General features: G+C 41.8%; 1 protein-coding gene and 1 long non-coding RNA gene across 3 annotated transcripts; one reads left to right on the top strand and one right to left on the bottom strand.

Moving 5' to 3' along the window:
• Positions 1-743: 743 nt before the first annotated feature.
• Positions 744-21,966, top strand: AMPD1 (adenosine monophosphate deaminase 1). 2 transcript variants are annotated; one of them, XM_004001120.6, is made up of 16 exons: positions 744-884; positions 2,205-2,216; positions 5,642-5,822; positions 6,913-7,078; positions 9,427-9,592; positions 13,544-13,763; positions 14,281-14,410; positions 15,643-15,837; positions 16,132-16,263; positions 16,907-17,070; positions 18,997-19,123; positions 19,306-19,469; positions 20,147-20,267; positions 20,929-21,102; positions 21,324-21,434; positions 21,793-21,966. In XM_004001120.6, the coding sequence occupies exons 1-16, from the start codon at positions 767-769 to the stop codon at positions 21,949-21,951; spliced, it is 2,340 nt and encodes a 779-aa protein (XP_004001169.5). In that variant the 5' UTR covers positions 744-766; the 3' UTR covers positions 21,952-21,966. The 2 variants fall into 2 exon arrangements, with proteins under 2 accessions (XP_004001169.5, XP_044889250.1); XM_045033315.1 differs by lacking the exon at positions 2,205-2,216 and having other exon boundaries at positions 769-884.
• On the bottom strand, positions 8,811-24,666 carry LOC109502545. The gene is made up of 4 exons (XR_006582890.1): positions 24,170-24,666; positions 15,715-15,835; positions 14,297-14,468; positions 8,811-9,090 (listed from the first exon to the last, which is right to left on the bottom strand). It is a non-coding gene; the product is annotated as an uncharacterized LOC109502545 (long non-coding RNA).
• Between the last annotated feature and the right edge of the window lie 5 nt (positions 24,667-24,671).

Raw genomic sequence — 24,671 nt, 5'->3', positions numbered from 1 at the left:
AGCCCATTTCTTCTTCTTCTTTTTTTTTTTTTACTTATTTTTAAAATTTGTATTTAATTTATTTTTTTAATTTACATCTAAGTTAGTTAGCATATAGTGCAACAATGATTTCAAGAGTAGATCCCTTAATGCCCCTTATCCATTTAGCCCATCCCCCTCCAACAACCCCTCCAGCAACCCTCTGTTTGTTCTCCATATTTAAGAGTCTTTTCTGTTTTGTCCCCATCTCTGTTTTTATATTACTTTTGCTTCCCTTACCTTATGTTCATCTGTTTTGTATCTTAAAGTCTTCATATGAGTGAAGTCAGAAATATAGCATATTTCTAATGAAAGTGTGGGTGTGTGCCTGTGTGTGTGTGTGTGTGTGTGTGTGTGTGTGTGTGTGTGTGGAGAGAACTTGATGAATACACCAGCATATACATCAAACTCAGCAAGCTGTTCTCATGACTGAAATCCTGAGGACTTTGACATCCAGAGCCTATAAGACTTTGCTGTATTTCACCGGGGTGAAAAATAATCATCACTGGTAAAATCACGTAAGAAAACTACACCTGAGGAGAATCCGATGCATAGGAAGATTTAGAAAGTACTGAAATGCAATTCCTGACCTAGCACATATCTTTTCTGAAATCCCAAGGTAAAGACTGAAGGCTTCACCTGTTTTTCTCTGTCAATTGCCTAAAGCTATAAATAGGTCTAAAACTCATCTCTCTCTTTTTAGCAGAGAAGGGTCAGATTACAGATGCAAAGCAAAATCATAAAATGAATGTCAGGGTATTTTATAGTGTCAGGCAGTCATCCCCACAGCCTCCTCTCTCCTCCTTTCTACTGTGCTATCCTAGAATCAAGGACCCCGGCAACAATGCCTCTGTTGAAACTTCCAGGTAGGTGTGCAAAAGTGTTTTGAGAGCTCAATTCTTTTAAATGCAGCCATTCCTTTGAGTATATCATGTCAGCTTTGACAATCCTTTATTTAGGGTTCAGAGTACCACTTAATTATACTTTTCAGGAAGAAGCAAGACAAGATTTTCAAGGATTTTTTCTTCTTCTTAGTTTTGGAAGGGAGATAATTCTCTAAAACTGTATCATGTGGTAGCATCTTTGATGATCCCAGGAGAAAACGGTGGAAGATATTTAAAATCTACTCTGCTAGTCTAAACAAAGCCTGTGCCTGTTAGAGTTCACAGCAGTGTCCTATACAACGTCTCTAGCTATAGTGTTAGTTGAAAATCACAAGTGTGATGGAAATGTTAACCCCATCTGTGTATTTTGATGGCTCACGATCCAGGTTTGTACACATAATAATTTTTAGAATCATACTAAGTCTTTTTCATTAGGAAGGAAATACATATCTCCTGTGAAACAAGAAAGAGAAATTCCACTTAACATAAAAGTAATAACACTCATTTAGAGAACACGAGAAATTTAGGAGAGCAGTACTAAGAAAAAAAACAACCACAGTCCCATCATCCAAAGATACCACTTTTCACATGTTAGTGTTTTTCTTTTCAATCTATTTTCTATGCAACTTTAAGGAATTTGTAAAAAAACATAGCTGTGATTATATAATACATGTCACTTTATAGCCTGCCTTTTTTTTTCCCTTAACATTATGACTTAATCGTTTATCGTGGTATTCTAAACTCTTCCTAAACATCATTTTAAATGGCTGGGTAATATTCAAATCTTCTTAACTAATCCCTTAGGTTCTTTACAGTTGGGTAAGTAAAATTGTATTCTGACAACAGTATTTGTACATAAAGTTTTTGCCATTTTTAAGAATGGAAATCAGTAGGGTAGATTGTCAGAAATGGCTGTTTGGTAGGTGTTGCTAAATTGCTTACCAAATGGGCTCCTTCAGTTTGGCTGAAACCAGCATCGTATGAAAGTTTCCATTTCTCTAGAGCAGATGTCTTTAACATCACATTTTACAAAGCGTACCTCTTTACGATTATAAACATAAATTTAAGGAGCCATATTAGAAAGGGAAAGAAAAGAAAGGGGTGTGTAATGACCACATTCCCAGAGTTTCCTGATGACAGCAAGTTGTAGGTAAATGGAAGAATGAGCTGTAATAACACATTCCACCTCCCCCATTTCTTGTACCAATCTACACATTTCTATCCCAAAGCACAGATTAACAGCCACTATGATTTCTGAAAGTTGTTTATATATTTTATCTTGTTTTATTTTACTTCAAACAGCTAAAGAAAAACGTGAGTATTTTGGACAATTTTTCCTGCCATTTGCCAAAGTATCAATGAAAAATAGTACTACTCATTAATTCAGAAACATGAGTATTTTCCAGCAGTGTTTATTAAATGATACCATTGAAAGCCAACAAAGATTAATAATAACCATAGATATCCCATAGCATAGCAAATGAACTCATGGATTTTCTGGACTCCCCCCCTGCCAAAAAAAAAAAACCAACCAAATCCATTTTTTAAACAGAACATCAGAGGGGCGTTCATCTGATGTCTTAAAATAAAATAGTATTCTTTAGATATAGGTTAGCCAGCGGGGCCTATTGAGTCTTGCCTTAGGAAATCCTCAACTCCAAAGCAAAACATTTCATGGTAAATTTCTGTGACCGGGTCAAATAAAATCTCACCTCAGATAAAACTGGAACTTTAAGGTATGTTTCAAATTAGACTTGTCCTTAGGCTGACTGATAGTAAGTAGGTCTGCCTCGGAGAGGCATAGAGGAGATGAGACGTGGCAGATGAAACACCTACGACCTGTCTTTTCTACCCATCAATAAAGCACTGCTGGGAAATAAGCATGCTCTTCTGGATCTCAACGTTGAGTGAAGAAGCCAGCATGACATTCCTCTTCTCAAGAGCCTTGCACTTCCCATGTTAATAGTAATAATCCCCAACTTCTATATAGCACTGTGTCATTTTTAAAAGATTTCTTGTTTAACCTTTATGGCAATGCTCTGAAGTTGACATTATTATTATTAGCATTCTCTTGTTATGATGATGAACACTGAGGCTCCTTGTGATTATGTGGTTTCCCCAAGGCCACCCAGCTGTCACAGACACTTTTCCTCACTCCTAGTTCAGTGTTCACTCTGCTTCATCTTTTTACCACTTGTTTCTATTCTCGTGTCTACTCCGCATGTAAATGAAGACGTCCTGTCGTCCAGACATTTCCACTCAGGTACTCCATTATCTCAAATGTAATATGCTGAAAAAAGAACCCAACAATTAGCTATACAAACACAAGGGACTCATCTCTCCTTTACTCCCTGAATTCAGAACTGTCACCAAATCTTATCCACTCATCTTTTGAAATACCAGTTTCACTCTTTCTTTCCCACAATCATCGCCACTCCCTGAAATATTTTTGAAAGGCAGAGCTCTTGAATGAGGAGTCAAATTTCAGCTGTGGTTGCATGAAGTCAAAACAACTGGTTGATTCAGTGGAAGGAAATATCAACCATGTAATTTGGGGGCATCATGCAAACCACATCTTAGAGTAGAGTTTCTAACTTTTCAATCACCTCTAGTGGCTTAGGGAGATGGAACCCAGTAAAAACAATAACATTTAAAACTATGAAACAAATGGATATGTGCAGTCCTAGGTAATGACTGTTTGTTCTGGACAAGCCAGATCTCAAGCAAGTAGGATTTGGTTTCTGAGCATCCATTTCCATGCCGTCCTTCCTGAGGCCTCCAGCAGCATTGTCACAGACCCATCATGATAAGCCAGTTGCATCCTTGTCCTCATCATCATCATAACCAACTATCCCCTTTTCATTTGCATTTCATGGTGCATGAAGCCTCTTCTAACTTCTGCTTGCCATTCATCCTTGAGGTGCATGAGCTTGCTTGCATTCCTGGAGGAATGATACTAATCTCTGGGGATCAGTTGATAGTGGGGTGGGGAGGCATTCTCAGGCCATCAAACATATCTATTTAGAGTCCCATTTGGTCCTTTGTGGAGTGTGGTACTTGTCAAAGAACTACTCCATAGTAGTAGTCGGTCTTCAGTTTCAGGAAGTGCTTGAGTTTAATGAGGCGGACAGATGCATGAAGTTCAGCAATACAGTGGATTTCTGTTATTCTTTTGTGATAAGCCAGGTTTTGAAAATAGGCTGACCTGACAGTGGTGGTGAAGTTATGATTTAATTACTATCATTTCCAATGTACGCTTCAGCCTATACTAAGTCATATCATTTATCATTTCCTTAATAGCCCCAAACTAACCCCAAATGCCAGATATCTGTCTGACCAATGCTACCAAATTGCATCATTCAGTTTGATCTGGTGCTTTGTCGTCTGTAAAGTATTTCCCTGTACATTATTACCACAACAGCCTCATGAGTGAGGTTTGGTAGGTACTAGTATTCCCACTTTACAGATGAGGAAACTAAGACAGAGGAAGGTGGAGGTGTCGGTAAGTGCAGAACAAGGATTTGAACACATGCACTTACTCAAGTCAAAATCGAAAATGTGGCATTTTGGAGATCTGTAAGGACACTGATGGGGCAGCAATGAGGGGATATTTCTCTTTGCACGCAGTTTGCTCTGTCATCATTTGAAGAGTGTTCTGTCTTCTCTTGCTCCAAATAGCTAACTCTTTGCCATTCTCATTATTTGCTACCTGCTCTTTTCTGGAAATATGAAGAGATTTTAGAAGTATTAGAAGTAATGACTATTCAGATGAAAACAATTGGGTATGTGGAAAATGCAGTGGAACTTAACAGAAGAGCAGATACTTGATGGCCATTACTATGCTGTATGATGAAATTAGTTCCCTTACATCCGGAGAGTCTTGGGGTTATTCATTGCCAAACTAAACGTCACCCCTCCACCCATTCTAAGAATGGGAATATTAAGGGTGCCTCAGTCGGAAGAGTATGTGACTCTTGATCTTGGGGTTGTGAGTTTAAGCCCTACATTGGGTGTAGAGATTACTTAAAATAAACTTAAAAACAAAGGATGGGAATATTAAGGCATGTAAAAGTAAAATTGGCCTTCCAAGGGCCATTCATTATGAAAAGCCACATGTCCACAAGAAGTGGGACTCCCAACACTGGGTAGTAACTTTCAATGGCCCCCTTCTCCCACATACCAGCATATCATCAAGTTGTCAGGATTTGAAATAATGTATGAGAGAAACACAGTATCTGTCCTATGAGGAAGAAAGGCCCAAAGTACACGTTTATTTCTCAAAACTACCTAGATCACTACGATCTTTCTAGAAAGAAAAGCTCCAAAGACCAACAATCCTATTCACACCTTCACAGCCATCGGAAAAACTCCACCAGTCTAATGAGAAAGATTATGCTGCATGGTTACTATGAAATCAGACTTAGCCCTGCCAGAAACAGGTGATCTTACATTAAGTGCTAATCCTTCAAGAGACCAATCCCACCTTTAGGACCTCCTGAAATGTGCTGCAAGAATCTGACCTGTGTTTCTGAGAATGGATTTCCAAGCTACCCACACAGAAACCTCTAAAGAGACAGTAGAGCGGCACTGAGCGTTGACATGCTTCTGGGGCACTGGTTAGAGTATAGGGGAGCCACGCACCCAGGGCAGTCCTTAGCACTGTGCCTCACACATAGCAGGAACTCTCTGATGACTTCTGAGAAAGGGCTTGAATACTAATCCATGAAAACCTCTTTTAGAAATTGATGATGAAATACGTAGCTTGGCTGAAAAAGTATTTGCCTCTGAAGTCAAAGATGAGGGAGGCCGTCAGGAGATTTCCCCCTTTGATGTGGATGAAATCTGTCCAATTTCTCATCATGAGATGCGAGCACACATATTCCACCTGGAGGCCATGTCCACCTCCACAGAAGGCAGGAGGTAAGTGGTGTAAGGGAATGTTGGGACATTGGGACACAGGAAGGAGAATTGTCAGGGCAGCTGGTTCAGTCTGTCTGAATGATGGTTCAATTTGGAGGAAGAACTCTGCCAGAGCTAAAAATTCTTCCCTTTCACCTATACCCCCCACCCCCACACTGTGTAAGCTAGGGCAAGGTTAGCAATGACTAAAAAGAAGAAAAGAGTAGACATCCTGTGCTCTAGCACATCTTCCTTTAGTTGAAGCCTCCCTATCTGCCCAAGCAAGAGGACATGAGCTCCTGTGCAATTGTTCCAAACCAAGGTAGGCTGATGGCTGCTGGGCACACACTCAACTTACACACAATGGGTACGGAAACCAGAACTCAAGAGCCTCATCTTCAGAGTTCATTTTTAGCCAACCTTCGCATTGTGCTATCTGATATGAATATAGCCCTCAGGCCAGTCTGACCTCCTCCAGGCCCCAGGGATACAATACTCCATTTCTGCCTTCCTGCCCTGGCCATCCTCTTTATTTTGTCTTTAAGGAAAGAACAGCGATCCCCCTTGTTCAGCATGCCCCATAGGACCTAACGTAAGTCTTGGGTCAAAGCAGAAACTCAATAAATACTTGTTGATCTAAGGAAGTAATATTGACTAAGCAACTTATAAACTCCGTACACTAAATCTCACAGAATTTCTTTAAGGTAGGCATTATTACACTATTTTTTTTCATAGGGGGCAACAGAAGCTCACAGAGTTTCAGAACAAGCAGAAAACAACACAGGTAATAACTGACATAGCCTGTGCTTGTTGTGGTTCCCAGACTGCCCATCTGCTAGGAGTGGACTGCCAGCGAAGAATAAGGTCATGCTGAAAGCCTTCTCGTATGTTCCCAAAGGCCAATGGTCCCAAAGGATACCGGGAAGAAGGGAATACTGTCATGTGATCCCTCTTCCCATATGGTTGGATCCTGTTTCTGACAGCCAGCTGACATTTTAATTTGCACTTTTTGTCCTCAAAATGAAATTGGATAGTGAAACACCAATCTATCACAACGCAACTCCCAATGAGGACCAAGTTAAGTTCTTTTATTTTTGTGTTTCAAACCCAGAAAAAAGCGTTTCCATGGACGGAAGACCGTTAATTTGTCCATTCCACAAAGTGAAGCATCTTCCACTAAACTGTCCCATATCGACGAATACATTTCTTCATCTCCAACCTACCAGACCGTGCCTGATTTTCAGAGAGTGCAGATCACTGGTGATTATGCCTCAGGGGTGAGTTGCTTTTTCCCCTCAAATGTCGCTGCTGGGAAGACACAGCTTGATTGTTTCAGCTTCCTTACCTTCTTGCCTTTCCTTCTGAGGAAGGTGTTAGTTCACTTGTCCTTTGCTGTACTTCATTATTGCATTTCAATACTGATTTGCCATGACTTATATTTCTGTTTTGTTTTATCATCCCACATGATCTATGCTTCTCTATTCCATTTGCTTGCACATGGACAGTATGTAGTGGAATGCAGTGTGTGTGTTACAGAATACACTAGACAAATTTTGGCACAAGAAACAAGAGAGCACCTGGTGGGCTAATCTCACTGAGGATATCGCAAGACAAGACAGGGAGCCTCGAGGAGGCACAGGGGGCTCTTGGGAAAAGATGGATCCCGGGCAGCCCTAGAATAGAGACAAGGGCTTCAGGTAGCATAAACCAATCCAAGAAAACAGCTTGGAAGAAAGAGAGGGAGATGAGAAAAGAAGAGTGGAGAGACCAGAGAAAACAAGAAAGATGAGAGAGAGCCTAGAAGATTCTAACGGGGCTATTGTTTTTTTTTTGACCAACGGTCATCTCCAATTTCATTGCAGATGCTTACACGGTAGATTATTGCCTGGAATAGACTCTAGTTATGCCACAGGGATAGTAAACTCCTGTCACAAACAACTTGACCTTCCTGTCCTGTCCAGGACAGTTGGGCAATTAATAAATCTCTGTCACATGAACTTGCAGAATCAGCATCATATTGGTGAAACTGATGTGTAGCTATCAGTCTATGCTCCAAATATAGTTTTAATGACCAATCCTAAGCCCCCTTCTCATGTAACTGACCCACTTAGGGTCAGTCCCAAGATATTTAAAAAGGGACAGAGCAAGGAAACAAACACAATTCTTGTTTATTCACTTTCTGTGTGATGACATGACTACAAATGGCAGGCATTTTAGATTATAAATGACTGAAAGGAGATGTTCAATAGAGCTGCCGTTTGGAGAACGCCGGAGTTCAAAAAAACATAAAAACTAAGAGGCAAATTTGATACCGCTTGTGCTTGGTAGAAACAAACACAAACGAAAAGAAAGAGGATGGGAGGAAGGAAAAGGTTCACAGAAGTCAGGGAGTAGCTGTTTCTCCTCTGAAAGCTGGAGGGCACCTGAAACCATGACATGGAGTCTTTGAAGAACCAGGCGTGTTGGCTGAATGTGGCTGAGCTGCTGAGCAATAATCAGCTGGTTGTATTCTGTGCCCCCATCCGTTCTCACCTTGTAACTGAACAGAGAGGTAAGGGGGATCAGGACTGTTTCCAAGGCCATCAATCCCTGATAATCAGTTGACTCCATGTAATCAATTCTTATTGAGCACCTACTGTGTGCTACGCATTGTGTGCCAAATGCTGAGGACACCACGGTGAATAAGATCCAGCTCTTATCCTGGAGAAGATAGACCGGTGGCCCATTAGGTGGCAAAGGAACAAGCATGCCATTAGAAGCAGACCTCTAGTTCCAGCACCTGTGCCAGAATCTCTCGGCCAAGGTCAGCAAGCCTTTAAAAAGAGTTCAACTGGTTAGGATCAACATCCGGGCCTCAAACATTCGGAACAAGCTTACATTGGTCCCAGAAAATCTTTGGGCTCTGATGACGATCATTTAGTGATTTCAAGTTATAACTCTTTGGGCATGCCGTCCCCAGCCCGGAGTCAGGGATGGGGCATGGGAGACAGACCAGCTTAGGAAATTTCCGGCAGTTCTGAGAAAATTTTATTCTAGAATCTCTCCATTTTTAGCCACAGATTAGGTTCTCTTTAAAACCATCCAAAGGAATGATAACTTATCATAAGATGATGTTCTGATCCATCCATAACGACAGAAGGCAGGGCATGCATGATAGGGTTTGAGGGATGTGACACCTTATTCATCCCCACATATTTCTCCCACTGACCAGAAAGTGGTTTGAATTCTCAAATTAGAGTCACATGGTCTTTCAGTTGAGATACCGTCTTCAGAAGCCCGTATGTAAAACCTGGAAGGAAGAAGGTATTTTCCATGTTAGGATGGGTTCTTTTAATCACACTCACTAGATAATCACTGCTTTCTAGCAAACACCAAACAAACACAAGACTGTCAGGAAAGACTTGTAGACCAGGTGAGTTTTAGTAGAAATGAAAGAGGGCAAGAAACTTCAGGACCTGCTCCTGGAGGAAGACCCAGGGCCCAAGTCACATAAGGGAGCAGCCACATGGGCAGGTGGGCTCAGCACGGGCTACAACACCCAGGAGAGAGCAGGGGCACACCCAAGACAATCCACTTCTTGGATTTTCACAGGAGTGACTCCGATGCTCTAACACTTTCTTGGCAGGTGACAGTTGAAGACTTTGAAATGGTTTGCAAAGGTCTGTACAGGGCACTGTGCATACGGGAGAAGTACATGCAGAAGTCATTTCAGAGATTCCCTAAAACCCCTTCCAAGTACTTGCGGAACATCGATGGTGAGGCTTGGGTAGCAAACGAGAGCTTCTACCCAGGTACGTCAGAAGTAATTTTCTTATGCAGCATATGAAATAGATCTTTTGGTTTAACTACTCAATATTAAGTATGTCCCTAAATTACAGTAGTCTCCCCCCACCACCATTCCGTGATTTGGCTTTCTTCAGTTTCAGTTGCCTGCAGTCAACCGAGGTCCATACATAGATGGTCCTCCTGATTTATTGTCAGAAGGTCAGCAGTGGCCTGAGGAGTCCAGGTGGCTTAGTCGGTTAAGCATCCAGTTCTTGATCTCAGCTCATGTCTTTTTTTTTTTAAGTTTATTTATTTACTTTGAGAGAGAGAGAGAGAGTGGGGGAGGAGCGGGGGCCAGGTGGGGGACAGAGGATCTAAAGCGGGATCTGTGGTGACAGCAGAGAGTCTGATGTGGGGCTCGAACTCATGAACCGTGAGGTCATGACCTGAGCCGAAGTTGGACTCTTAACACACTGAGCCACCCAGGTGCTCTCAGCTCAGTTCTTGATCTCAGGGTTGTGAGTTCAAGCCCCACGTTGAGCTCTGCACTGGGCATGAAGCCTACTTAAAAAAAAAAAAAAAGAGGTCAGTGGCCTACTGCTACCTCACAAGGCCTACCTTATTCACCTCATTTCATGTCACATAAGAATTTTATCATCTCACATCATCACAAGAGGAAAGGTGAGTTTAGGGCAATAAGATATGTCGAGAGAGACCATGTTCAATTAAAAATAATTTTTTTTAATGTTTATTTTTATTTTTGAGAGAAAGAGAGTGCGAGCAGGGGAGGGGCAGAGAGAAAGGGAGACACAGAATCCAAAGCAGGCTCCAGGCTCTGAGCTGTCAGCACAAGGGCTTGATCTTGTGAACCATGAGATCATGACCTGAGCTGAAGTCAGACACTTAACCAACTGAGCCACCCAGGCGCCCCTCCTAATTTTTATTACAGTATGTTGTTATTATTGATCTATTTTATTATTAGTTGTAGTTGTTAATTTCTTACTGTGCCTAATTTATAAATTAAACATGTAAGTTGATAGACCAGTGGCCCATTAATAGGTATGTATAGGTATACATAGGAAAAGACAGTCTGTACAGTGTTCAATGCTATCCACAGTTTCAGGCATCCACTGGGGGTGGTGGAACATGTCCCCTATGGATATGGAGGGACTACTATCTAAGTAAGCCAGTCTAAAAATATCATAGTCGTCTTTGGCTCCATTCTCTCTCCTGCCCACGTGCACAATCACATAATTAATTCCGTACAATACCTCTCAAAATCTCCCCTCTTTGCTCTTCCCCAAACCCTAATTTAGGTCTATCTTTCACCTTGTCTAGGCTATTACCATAGTTTCTGACCCATTCTGTTAAATTCTAATCTCACTGTCTGTTGGTGAGATTCACTTAGGTGCCAGTTATTAAAACACAGATCTGAACATATCCCTCTCCTATCACAAACCTTTAATCGCGCCCATTACCTTCCAAATTGAGTCCAGTCTTTAGCCTGGCATTCAAGGCCTGCCACCCGCTGGCCTTCTAACTAGATTCTCAACCTATTTATAAACTTACCTTATCTACTCCACCTTTGTTCTGGTCGGAAGTGTTTCCTGTCTGCCGTTTGGTTCAGCACTTTCCTGCCCCTGTACTGTTGTCATGCTGTTCCCTGTGCCTGGACTGCCCTTCACTTTTTTCACTGTATGTCCATATGTCCAGATGCAACCTCACCCTTTGACGTGCAGCCCAGATGCTATCGTTTCCTTCCTTCCTCTAACCTCTGGAGAACACTAAACTATATGTTTTGACTTTCCATAGTACTTCATTTCCGTCTCTCACTTTTTACTTTCTGCCTTATATGAAGTGAAGCACATGTTTTTAAATAATCAGATTTATAGAACTTCTCAGATTTCTATGGTATAACTGTATCATGTTTTATTTAACCAATTCTCATTTTTAGGCATTTAGATTTCCGACTTTTAAAAATTGATTTCCAATAAGGTTGCAACGAACAGCGTTAGAGAAACATCTTTGTGCAGTTGCTCGACATCTTCTGGAGTATACTTCTAGGTTTGAGATTTCAAGGGAGACAAATATTAAGGGTTTTTGAACTTGCAAATCGTTATGTCATTAAAGCTTTCCAGTTCTGTAACTTCTTCTCTATAATTCCTTTTAATATTAAAATCAGAGTAAACATGTATCCTGTTTGGCGATACATAAAATCGGTTTACCTCTTTTCTATAATACTGTCATTAAGATATTTGTTTTGTCTTTGCTTCTTCTAAATTGTGCTTTATCTCTCTATTATGTTCAAGTATAAAGATTCAAAAAATTAATACTCGACATAGCAAAATACTGTTTCACTTCTTTCGTGTTCCTTGTCTCCTAGTTTTGAATAGAAAATGCATGACTTTTTTCTTCCCATATTATTTTTCCCACTGTGGTTGTGAGTCATCACTAGCAAACTGGAGACTTTTCTGCTGCCTTGGGCACTTACTTGTTGAAAGTAGAAGGTTAGGCGCTTTAAAGGCCATGACAACGTAGAATTTCTTCCTGGCTTTCTTAGGTTGAAACTGTTAGCACTGGAAAGAAGGGGGCATTTACCCACAAAATCCCTTCTCATTCCTTTGTAGGTGCTTTAGAAGGTGGATAGTATGTTATAATTACAATAAGAACTGGAATTCTTCTAGTAAGACTTTATTTTATATTTCCACTTATATTAAAACCAGTCTAGACGGAGCACAAAGGGTCTTTAGGGCAGTGAGACCATTTGTATGATACTCTAAGAGTGGATACATGTCATTGTACATTTGTCCAAACCTATATAATGTACAACCCCAAGAGTGAACCCTAAGTTAAAGTATGGACTTTGGGTGATTACGACATGTCAGTTATGTTCATCGGTTGCACCAAATGTACCCTCTGGTGGAGGGTGTGGATAGTGGGGAAGGCAGTGCCTGTGCGGGAGTAGCAGTGAGTATATGGGAACTGTGTATTTGATGCTCAATTTTGCTATGAACTTAAAACTGCTCTAGGGACACCTGGGTGGCTCAGTTGGTTAAGCGTCTGACTTCTGCTCAGGTCATGATCTCCCAGTTTGTGGGTTTGAGCCCTGTGTCAGGCCCTGCGCTGACAGCTCAGAGCCTGGAGCCTGTTTCAGATTCTGTGTCTCCCTCTCTCTCTGCCCCTCCCCCGCTTGTGCTCTGTCTCTCTCTCTCTCTCTCTCTCTCTCTCTCTCAAGAATAAATAAACATTTAAAAAATATTTTAAGCTGCTCTAAAAAATAAAGTTTTTTGAAAATAACCACTCTAAATTAAGACTTCTAGAGAGGTTGGTTTTATTAAGGACACAATGCAAATTCTACTTTTCAACTGTAGTTTGATTTTATTTCTATGCAAATATCTCATAAGCTAATAAAATGTTCTAAACAGGAAGCCCTTGATAAGCTACTTTAGTAAATAAAATTATTGGTAAGTAGTATATCAATCATGTAAACAGTACTTCTAAAGGACTTGAAAATCATTCTTACACTAGATGAAATCTTATAGTTATTTTAAACTACTAATTTGGTCAGCTTTGAAAAATAATGTAGGAGCGCCTGGGTGGCTCAGTGGGTTAAGCGTCCGCCTTCAGCTCAGGTCATGAACTCACAGTTTAAGGGTTGGAGCCTCGCATTGGGCTCTGTGCTGACAGCTCAGAGCCTGGAGCCTGCTTCGGATTCTGTGTCTCCCTCTCTCTCTGCCCCTCCCCTGCTCACCCTCTGTGTCTCTCTCTCTCAAAAATAAAATAAAAAAATAATAATAAATAAAAGAAAGAAAAATAACATAAAAATAAGCTTTAGCTTAGCTCTGGGTAAATAATTATAACTTATGACGTACAGGATTCCAAACAAATGAGATCTTACAGCATTTCATATTTTGGTTATTTGCATGTGGTCATTTGTCTTATTTCCTGACGTATTACTCTGTGTTTCATTGAGAAAGTCTTTACCCCTCCTGCGAAGAATGGAGAAGATCCCTTCCAAACAGATAACCTCCCGGAAAACCTGGGTTATCACCTCAAAATGAAGGACGGTGTGGTTCACGTCTATCCTAATGAAGCAGCAGCCAGCAAAGATGAACCTAAGCCACTTCCTTATCTCGATATGGACACCTTCTTAGATGACATGAATTTTTTGCTTGCTTTAATTGCCCAAGGACCTGTGTGAGTGTTTAGTGATGCTACCACCACGAGTACTAACACTGCTCTTAGTAAGAATGAGTATTTACCAAGTGCTTACAATGTTCAAACACTGTTAAACCCTTCAGGTACATTATTTCCCATCTCCTCACAAGCATTCTGCGAGGTGGGTAGTTTTATAATTGCCGTTTTGTAAGCGGAGACTCTGATGAGTTAAATAATCTCCCAAAGTCACACAGCTCCCTGAGATTCAAGTCTGCATCTGCCATCCCTAAAGCCAGGACCCTTAGCCTTGAGCAACGCTGTCTCCCCGGGGCTGTTAAATGCCTTCCCAAGTCTTCCCTCACTATTCTGTCCAACATGGATGAAAAGATTGAGCCCCTGGAGCCCAATACTTCTCAAGTGAGATTAACTGCAAACTGAAATGTTTGTTTCAATAATTGCTTCTTATGGGTAATAAGGGTCCTGATGGTTTTGAAACTGTGTCTGTTTTCCTTAAGTGTCTGAATGATTCAGAATTATGTGATTTAATTTTCCACAGTAAGACCTACACCCACCGGCGCCTGAAGTTCCTGTCTTCCAAGTTCCAGGTCCATGAGATGCTCAACGAGATGGACGAGTTAAAGGAGTTGAAGAACAACCCCCACCGAGATTTTTATAACTGCAGGAAGGTAAACGTGGGCACTGCTCAGGGTCCAGCACTCGGCAAAAACGGGAGCCCAGTTAGCTCTTGAGTGGGACAAGAAAGAAACTGTTTTTAGTGAAAGCAAATGAATTATTCTAGAAAGTTAAAATGCCATTTCTACTGTTTTCTACACAGAAGGGTTTACCACATTCTTGCCACAAAAAATTATAATGATCGTGAACCACAAAAATAACAAAAACGAACGAAATCTCAAAAACTGCTATTCCAGGCTTTGGAAGATCTTCTAGTCCTTTTTCTTCTACTTCCTGACTCTGAGATACAGCGGGTGATGATTAAATATTTCTGAGTTTGTTTCCTCATTCGTAAAATTGGAAAATATATCTGCTCAGTCTAGCTCACAAGAGGACGGTGGGCATCAGATGCGCTAATAAGTGTAGAAAACGAATCAACTTAGAAACACCTCTGAGATGTGTTCTGACCATTTGAGTGATTGAAAGAAGTGAGGATAGAAAATATACAAGCAAAGATTCAGGACCAAATCCTGGCTCAGCTGCCTGTATAACCTTGGGCAAATTCATCTATCAAATCTCCAGGCTATAAAATTATAATCATAAGAATATCTAGCTCAGGGGCGCCTGGGTGGCTCAGCCTGTTAAACATCTGACTTTGGCTCGGGTCATGATCTCAAGGTTTGTGAGTTCAAGCCCCACTTCGAGCTCTGTGCTGACAGCTTGGAGCCCAGAGCCTGCTTCAGATTCTGTGTCTCCCTCTCTCTCTGCCCCTCCCTGCTCGCACTCTGTCTCCCTCTCCCTCTCTCTCAAAAAGAACTAAAACATTAAATTTTTGTTTTTAAATAACTAACTCATAAGTTCCATCGCTGTGTCAGTCATGGCTTTGACATGATTTTGATCTTTTCTCCCTTTGGGGCTGAAAGCTGAGGCAGCTAGTTTATTTCAAGGGTGGAGAATGGTCCCCGAGAATTTTGTGTGGATCAAAGGTAGAGAGTTAATTGGATAGGCAGATATCCAAGAGAAATAGGCATTATAATTGCACCGCCCTAAACTTTCACATTCTCGCAAGGGTACAAAAAGGTGCTGCTGGTTCTTTCCTGCCGGGCCACCTTCACCGGATGTCAGGTCACATCCCTCTACTTATTCCTTTCTCTTGCCTCATTGGGATTTGCAGGCACCATGGCCTCTAACAGAGCAGCATGACTAGGGCTGATTGTTGGTTTTCTTTCTCTGAATGTACACACAGGTGGACACCCATATCCATGCAGCCGCTTGCATGAACCAAAAGCACCTGCTGCGCTTTATTAAGAAATCTTACCACATTGATGCTGACAGAGTGGTCTACAGCAGCAAGGAGAAAAATCTGACCCTGAAGGAACTTTTTGACAAATTAAAGATGCATCCCTATGACCTGACTGTCGATTCTCTGGATGTTCACGCTGTAGGTTGAAAAAGATGATGTCAGCTTCATGCTCATACTCAGAACCGCACATGCCATTCTCCTGTAACCTCCCACTTCTCAGAGCCCTCTTAACCGTGTTGGCTGACCGTGCTGACTGAAAGCACCCACAGACAATTTTGAGGTTCACTCATTGTCAACTGTGCCAGATTCCTTTCTTGGAGCCCACCCCCTTCCCCCCGGTTCCCAGGCCCTGTTCCTTGTGGCCATTCCCTCGCTCTCCATGTCCCAGCAGCTCTGATAATAATATACTTGTGTTCCTGTTTCCTGATTCAGGGACGCCAGACCTTCCAGCGTTTTGATAAGTTCAATGACAAATACAATCCTGTAGGAGCAAGTGAGCTACGAGACCTCTACTTAAAGACAGACAATTACATTGATGGGGAATATTTTGCCACTATCATCAAGGTGAGGAGGAACCAACCAGATCTATGGTACCTGGCTTGGTTCTTGAGGAGGGGGAGGGAGAGAAGGAGGAAAAGAAGGAAGGAGAAAAGAGAAGAGGAAGGAGGAAGAGAGGGAAGGAAAGGAAGGAGGGAAAGGAAGGAGAAAGGGTGCTATCCCTGGGGAAGCCCCACAGACATGAATGCAAGAATTTCTTCAGAGATGTCCACTGTAATGATTTAAAAGACTTGTATTCCGAGGCTAGAGAAGCTGAGGGTGTGGATTTGGGACTGATTAAGGACTCTTTCAGGCTCATGGCCTGAGCTCTAGCATGCAGGAATGACACAGTGGACTTGGGAGATGTGCGTTTTGGAAAGTAGGGGGTGTAAAAAGAGCTGAGTGTCGTTTGCAGGCCCCTTGGATTGGATATTTCAACATCCTTTCTCTGACTTTTTCACTCTCTAGACTCCATCACTATCAGTCTCTTCCTGACTAGATTCCCCGCATCTCTCGATTTCCTTAGATCTTAAGGAATAGGTTCCCTCTGACCTCCTTTTACGCTTCCCCTGTTCTTGGTACCCACTTCCTCTCCCTAGACTCCACAGATTTAGACCTCTGAGGGACTTGTGGAAATTCCTGGCTTTGGACTCCTTTGTTGGCTTCGCAGGAGGTAGGTGCAGACCTGGTGGAGGCAAAGTACCAGCACGCCGAGCCCCGCCTGTCAATCTATGGCCGCAGTCCTGATGAGTGGCACAAACTGTCCTCCTGGTTCGTCCGTAACCGCATCTACTGCCGCAACATGACCTGGCTGATCCAGGTCCCCAGGATCTAGTATGTACCTTCCCATCCGAGACGCAAAAGCCTGACTTCATCCTGCCTGCCTCGCCTTCTCTGCACAAACAAGAAAGATGTAGCGCCTCTAGACACAAAAAAGCTTTGTTAAAGCGGAGCTCAGAACAGGGTCCTGGGTGCTTGGTTTTGTCCAATCTGGGTTCAGCACTCTTGACCAAAGACAGGAATTAGAAGATCATTTCAGTTCAGTTTTCTAACCAAGTTTTGGGGTTTTGTTTTTTAAAACATGGGACTTCACGCAGATCACAAAATAACTTATTGAGAATATTTGAAACTTAGCTAGGATGAGAACTATGTACATTTTACTATACTTTCCCTTTCTCCTGGTCTTTCTCTCTGTGTCCAGTCATTCTTTCCCATGCTTATCTGGACTGGGATGTAGCTTCCTTGTATCAGAACCTTTATTATTGGGATGCCGGGATGGCCCAGTTGGTTAAGTGATTGACTCTTAATTACAGCTCAGGTCATGATCTCACGGTTTGTGAGTTCGAGCCCCACGTTAGGCTCTGTGCTGACAGCGCAGAGCCTGCTTGAAATTCTCCAACTACCTGCCCTCTCTCTGACCCTCCCCTGCTCACCCACTCTTGCATTGCACTCTCTCCGTCTCAAAATGAATAAACATTAAAAAAAAGAAAGAACCTTTTCTACCATCTGACAATTGTCTCATTTACAAGTGTTCAAGTCCTCCACAATCAATGAGTATTTATCAATGGTATTACCATTGATAATTACTCATGACCCTCGGGGATGCTCAGCATCATTGATCTTCTATCTAACTTAAGTGTTTATATATTTTCTGGCCACCTGCCTCTGTATGCCGCCCCTGCCCCCCACCCTTGTCAATGCAAGAGTTTTATCCTGTCTCTTGAACCAAAAAAGTAACTTTTTGACTGGGGTAGGGCTTCCTGTCTAATATCATTAAAGCAGAGAGGCAGTAGGTGTGATAAGAGCATGGACTCTGGACCTAGACTGGCTGTATTTGAATCCCAGTTTTATTATTTACTAGCAGTGTGACCTTGGGCAAGTTTCATGAGCTCTCTGCCTTTGTTTCATCATCTTTACAATGAGGGCATCTGGTTAGCTTAGTCAGTAGAGCATGGGACTCTTGATCTCCAAGTTGTGAGTTCAAGTCCCACATTAGGTGAAGAGCTTACTTAAAAATAAACTAACTAAACAATAGGGTCATCATGGTAGCTAACATACTGAGTTGTTATAAGGATTAAATTAACTAATATTTCTGGCTACTTAAAAGAGTGGATGGCCATATGCTGAGTGCTATATAAGAGTTAGTTCGTTAGATTGTCCCTGGCTAAAGCATATCAGAAGTGTTTTTGTTTTTGTTTTTCTTTTTTGAGAGACAGAGAGAGTGAGAGAGCGCACATGTGAGAGCTGGGGAGAGGGGCAGAGGGAGAGAGAGGATCCTAAGCAGGCTCTGCACTGAGTGTGGAGCCCAACACGGGGCTCGATCCCACTACCCTGGGATCATGACCTGAGCTGAAATCAACCAACTTGAGCCACCCCAGGCGCTCCAGAAGTGTTCTCGATAAATGTATCATGCTCACCATCTTGTATACCACAAATAAGTCACCCAATCTTTTGTGACATAGTTCCTATATATACTCTTCATTTTCTATATGGATTTAGCTGTGAAGGTTAATATTTTTACTACAGAGGTTTTGTAGAAGAGATTGAGGCAACTGGTCCAGCAAGAAATTTATGTCTCTATGCCTCATCTAAACGGAATCCCTCTTTATGGGTAGCCAAAAAGAGTGTACCGGAGTGGACCTAGAATGGACACACTAAGTCTTTTTCTGAACATGGCATCTTGCCCTCTGATTCCTTCACACAGGGGCTGTTAATACTAAAAATATTTTCCTTGTAAATTCTCTTTATTCTTGCCTTTAGCGATGTGTTCCGATCGAAGAACTTCCTCCCACACTTCGGAAAGATGCTGGAGAATGTTTTCATGCCAGTGTTTGAGGCCACCATTAATCCCCAGGCTCACCCAGACCTCAGTGTCTTCCTTAAGCACGTAAGCATGAGCCTTTGGGCCTTCTCACTGCTGTGCGTGAGCTAGTATTGCCACATGCTGTGATTCATTTTTGGTGCTTATCTCTGACGTTTGGTCCTTGCCTTTGGGAGCTGAAAGGTTTTCTGAGGACTGGGATCCTGTAGTCGAACTGACCCCATTGCATGGCCTACTTTTCCGGACAGATTACTGGCTTCGACAGTGTGGATGATGAGTCCAAACACAGTGGCCACATGTTCTCCTCCAAGAGTCCCAAGCCCCAGGAGTGGACCATGGAAAAGAATCCGTCTTACACTTACTATGCCTACTACATGTATGCAAACATCACGGTTCTCAACAGCCTGAGAAAGTAAGTAGACAGAACTGGAGCTAGAAGGAGATGATTCTATTTGACACACCTCTTTTGCTCAGACATTGGCGCCTTGGGTGGTCAAGGGCCACTGCACTGCACTGCTAGGACACTTTCAATTGGCCCGAATCAGAACTATCTTTCCCTTGTCTTTTTCTTTGGTTTCTTTCTTTATTTAGTAGCAGGAATGGATGTTTTGGAGCCTTCAGCAACTTTCACAGTTCCTTTCTTTGCAAGTTTAGGAATTTTCACTAATCACTGCACAATTTATTATCATACTCCGTACACTTCACCCTTCTTGATATACCTGGGTAAAGAATAGAGGAATATTATAACGGGGTTTTCTGGAAACATCTCCCCCCTCAAGTGTGAGTAGGAGAAATGACAACATGGTACTTTTGGTAAATTTCCTGTTGAAACTGAAGGTAATCAAATCTTGACTTTCCTCCATACCCTCATATCCTCTGCTGCCTCTTTTTTCAGAAGGCTATGTTCGGGAAGAATTAAGATCAGGACCTGGGAATTGCCAGTTTTACCGAATCCTTTGGATGCCCCACTCTCCTTCAGAGGGTTCATTCTTTTCTTACCAGATTTTCTTATAAATTACTCCATGCCCCAAATTGCTGCTGGGTCCTAGCCAGCCACCTGTGATAACTATGGCAGTTGCCTTTCCCTAGGGAACGAGGCATGAATACTTTCCTGTTCCGACCTCACTGCGGGGAAGCGGGCGCTCTCACCCATCTCATGACAGCATTCATGACAGCAGATAATATCTCTCATGGCCTGAATTTAAAGAAGGTGCGTTGGAGGCTCTCTTCCTAATATTAACTTTTATATTGGAGCTAGAGGAATAATTTTTTCCGTATCATTGTCTCCCAAGTCATTATCAACACTAGAATCAAATTGAAGTAGAGCAAAAAAAGATTTTTGAGGTTATTTGGTACAGTTCATTTCACAGAAGCCAGACAAGTAAAGGGAGCTGCTTACGATTACCTAACCAGTTAGCAGCAGAGATGAGTTAATGCAGGTCTTTCGACTTCTATTTTAGAACTCTGACAAGGGAGAATTCAGAGGTGCTTGGCTTACCTTAAACTAGTTTTTGCCAGATTTCTTGTTATAGCATGTTTTCAAATACCTCTTGTGAGAGTCAGAACTTTCTTATGAGGGATAAAAAAATGTTTCAAGGTGAAGTCTTTTCCCGAGACAGACCATGTACCTTAGGCAACTAAAACTCAAACATTTAGTTTGATTCAAGGCTACTGAAAATTGATGACCCCAAATACATTTATTCTAAATAGCATTTACATTTAAAATGATTATTTGTCTGTCCTCAGGGACTGAAAGAACGTATGATCATTCTTTTGAAAGCTAAAACTTGCAGATCATGTGGTTATAACATTTCTCATTTGTATCCCTTTTTCAACATCCTTAAATAATTTTTTTCGCTTTTCCTTTTCAGAGTCCTGTGTTACAGTATTTGTTCTTCTTAGCCCAGATTCCCATCGCCATGTCGCCATTAAGTAACAACAGCTTATTTCTAGAATATGCCAAAAATCCTCTTTTAGATTTCCTCCAGAAGGGACTAATGATCTCACTGTCGACAGATGACCCGATGCAATTCCACTTTACCAAGGTACATATGGAATCTTGAGCAATACAGGCATATTTGGAGGGACCGTTGTTTTCCATCCAGAATTTCAAAGTCAAATCAAGGTGTTTCAATATACTTTTTCTGCTGGATGCTTGTTATTTTTTTTTTAATATGCTTCTTTTCTTCTTTCTTTCTTTCTCTCTTTCTCTCTTTTTCTTTTTCTTTTTTTTTTTTTTTTGCCTCATTTAAATAAATAACCTAAGGAGCCCCTAATGGAAGAATATGCCATTGCTGCCCAAGTGTTCAAACTGAGTACCTGCGATATGTGTGAAGTGGCAAGAAACAGTGTTCTGCAATGTGGAATTTCTCATGAGGTAGACCTGTCCTTGGCTGGCTGTCCTTCTGTGCATAGGATCTGGAAACTGAGTAATGAAAAGATAGTTGGGGAAACACATGTAGAAAAATTATCCCGCAAATCATACGCAAATACTATGGCCAGGGATTAGAAAGAATTCTTTTATCTCTCTGGCTATGCCTTTGGGCAAGGAAAATAAAATACATTTGACTTCTCAGCAGACCATGCGTACTGAGGCACTGGATAAGTGCTTTTACTGGTTTATGTTTTCCTTTTGTCAGTAAGTAATATAAGGAAGGGATCTTTGTGGAAGATGTAATTACTGTCTATATCAGGATAAAAAGACAACAATCATTCTCCTTTCTTTTCTCTTACAGGAGAAAGCAAAGTTCCTGGGTGACAATTACCTCGAGGAAGGCCCTATGGGAAACGATATCCGGAAGACAAATGTAGCCCAAATCCGCATGGCCTATCGCTATGAAACCTGGTGTTATGAACTTAATTTAATTGCTGAAGGCCTTAAATCGGGAGAATAAAGCAAATAAACCAAATAGTAATGTGGGTGAGATTTTCATTAGAGAATATGAATAATAGTTACCGGTTACTGAATCCTTACTATAAACCAATGATTGTGCTAGATATCATTCCACGGACATTATTTAATTATTTTCACTTTATGAAGTAGAAAATGTTATCTTCATTTTGGAGAAGATGAGTAAACTGAAGTTAGTGAAGTTAATAACCTGCACAAGGACACATCTATTGAGAGGTAGCAATGGGGACGTAGGTTTGTGTGACTCTAGAGTCGCTATGACTTACAGGTGAAACATTTGGTAGTATTTTTTACCCTGCCTTATTAACAATTAATAATAGTTAATAATACATATTATTATTAACATAATAACTATTAAGTCAAGGCAAAAATATGAGCAAGTGACTTGTTATTGGGAGAATGTAGGCTTAAAATATTTTTTTGATGTTTATTTATATTTGAAGGAGAAAGAAACAGAGCATGAGCTGGAAGGGGTAGAAAGAGAGGGAGACACAGAATCCAAAGCAGGCTACAGGCTCTGAGCTGTCAGCAAAGAACCCAATGAGGGGCTCGAACTCAAGAGAGGTGAGATCAGGACCTGAGCCAAAGTTGGATGCCCAACCCACTGAGCCACCCAGGAGCCCCAGGGAGAAATGCAGGCTTTGGGTTTACAGAATGAACTTTGCTTGAGGCACTTAGACCATTGAAAAGTCCTCTTGACGGGATACAACTGGAGACTAATGCTCTTAGACAAAAACAGGTGTCGTCCAATATAGAAAATATGTACCTATGAGCTATTACACTTAGGTAGAATTTATCTTATCCAAAGATGATCAGTTTTAAGGATATAATTGTCAATAAAGTTATAGCCAGCTGTCATTGTACATTTTAAATAACTTTTTAGGAACCTATCTGTTACTCAAGGCCAGGTAGAATTCCAATTAGCTAGACTATACTTCTACATGTACAACTGTGTTGCCATCTAGTGGCTGGGCTGATAGTTCATTTAACTTATTAAATAAACAATTACTGATGAACTGCTCAAGTATCAGGTAGTATTCTAGGCAGCAAAGGTGTAAAGAATAAGATTTCATTCCTACTCTCCTGTTGTTCACAGTGTGAAATGATGGAGTGAGTGGATACAAATGTGAAAAAGAACATTTTGTGAAACACCTCAGGAAGTAATGACTTCTCAAATGGAAAAACAAAAATAAAGGCAAATTCCTGCATGTTTCCACATTCTACACAGGTAGCTATAAGCATGGGTGTGATCCTGACAGCGTGTTTATACTAGCCCTAGTATAAGAATCCTCTCCCTGGTTTCTGAAGTTGAACTTCTGTTTGCTGAGTATTTGTAAGTCCCTTAGAGAACCTGATTTTATTTCTACCTTGTCCTCTATATCATCAAAATAATAGAGATTGCTAAATTAAACATTCTAGTCTCAGATTTAAAAGGCATTAACTACCATTAGTTATATCTCCAGATCACCCATGAGAGGGCAGTAGAATACATACATGTTAATTCATTTATTACAGACATAGAAACCATGCCAGATTTGGAATTCAATCTGCCTCATTTTGCCACATAATCTTCCTGAATGTAAAGTTTGAACTCTGAAATCAATTTGAATTTTGAAATAAAATTTAAAACCACACTATTCTAGCTTAAAATTTCATCTTAGACAATTGTTTGAGAAGTTTTCTAAACATAGAAGTATGGAGGTGGGGTTGAGGGGGGTAGTCCATAAAGATCACTGCTCAAAATTTACTGCAAAATATATTGACGTTTTTTTCCTCAGTGAAACACGATTTTTAAAAATGTCTTGTCATTACTCTCCCTCCTCCCCCCCCCCCCCCCCCCATTATAGAAGGTAATTCCTGTTTCATTGTCCACAACTCATGGTTTCACAACGGTGTGGGATATGCGGCTTTTACTGCTTTGGCTAAATTAGCTTGTGACAGTCATCTGCGATGTGTAACCAAACACCTCTTTCTGGCAGTCTTCTATTTTGGTACCTCTCTGTGAACAGATGTGGGAAGATTTTGGTCAAACCCAAGAGGCTCTGGTGGGGAGCGGTGGGGTGGGGTGGGGTGGAATGGGGCGGGACGAGGTGGGGTGGGGTGGTTGGCGAGTGCCTGGGAAACAGGCTCAACTCATCCTGACTCGCAGCCTTGGTGAAACTGGGCTGCTCCTCGCAGTAGGCACAGCGCCATGCACATACCTGAGTGTGAGCGTGTTGCAGGCGTAGTGCTTAGGCATGTGTGTCACAACAGGGCGTGGGGGCCGACCTCAGGCACTGGGAGTATCAAAGGCGCCTTGCTCTGGGATTTCAAACCTCAGGTGTTCGGAGCGTTATTCGCATCTGTGTACGTTTCAAGTTGGCACTGGACTGCAATGGCAAGAGATAATTTTATGGCTTCCTTGAGTGAGGTTTCATTTGGATTCCTCGATTCAACTAGGTGGCCGTGAAGAGTCAATCTTCATGCAAATTCAGGTCCATCGCCGTGGGGTCAATAGGACCGTAGGCACGGCTACTGCGATAGGGCTTTGGCTTGAGATCTCGGCCGGCGTCCGGCGCGTAAGGTCCGCGGGACAAGGTTCTGGCCCCCGGGCCGACTGGAACGGGGGCGGTTCCCCTCTCGACGGTTCCCGGGCGGTGCCGGGGGCGGGCCGGAGCGTGAAGGGTGGGAAGAGGAGCCAATGAGAACCCGGCTTTTCCGGGC

The sequence above is a fragment of the Felis catus genome, chromosome C1, assembly GCF_018350175.1.
Source record: "Felis catus isolate Fca126 chromosome C1, F.catus_Fca126_mat1.0, whole genome shotgun sequence".
Lineage (NCBI taxonomy): Eukaryota > Metazoa > Chordata > Mammalia > Carnivora > Felidae > Felis > Felis catus.
Note: the sequence above shows the minus strand (reverse complement) of the source record. Positions and strands in the feature narration are given on the sequence as shown.

Excerpts from the sequence above, each read along its gene's own strand:
- AMPD1 (XM_004001120.6), top strand. The coding sequence starts at position 767 with ATGTCAGGGTATTTTATAGTGTCAGGCAGTCATCCCCACAGCCTCCTC. Across the intron at positions 5,823-6,912 it reads ACCTCCACAGAAGGCAGGAG|AAAAAAGCGTTTCCATGGAC; the intron begins GTAAGTGGTGTA and ends TTTCAAACCCAG. Across the intron at positions 21,103-21,323 it reads TGCAATTCCACTTTACCAAG|GAGCCCCTAATGGAAGAATA; the intron begins GTACATATGGAA and ends AAATAACCTAAG.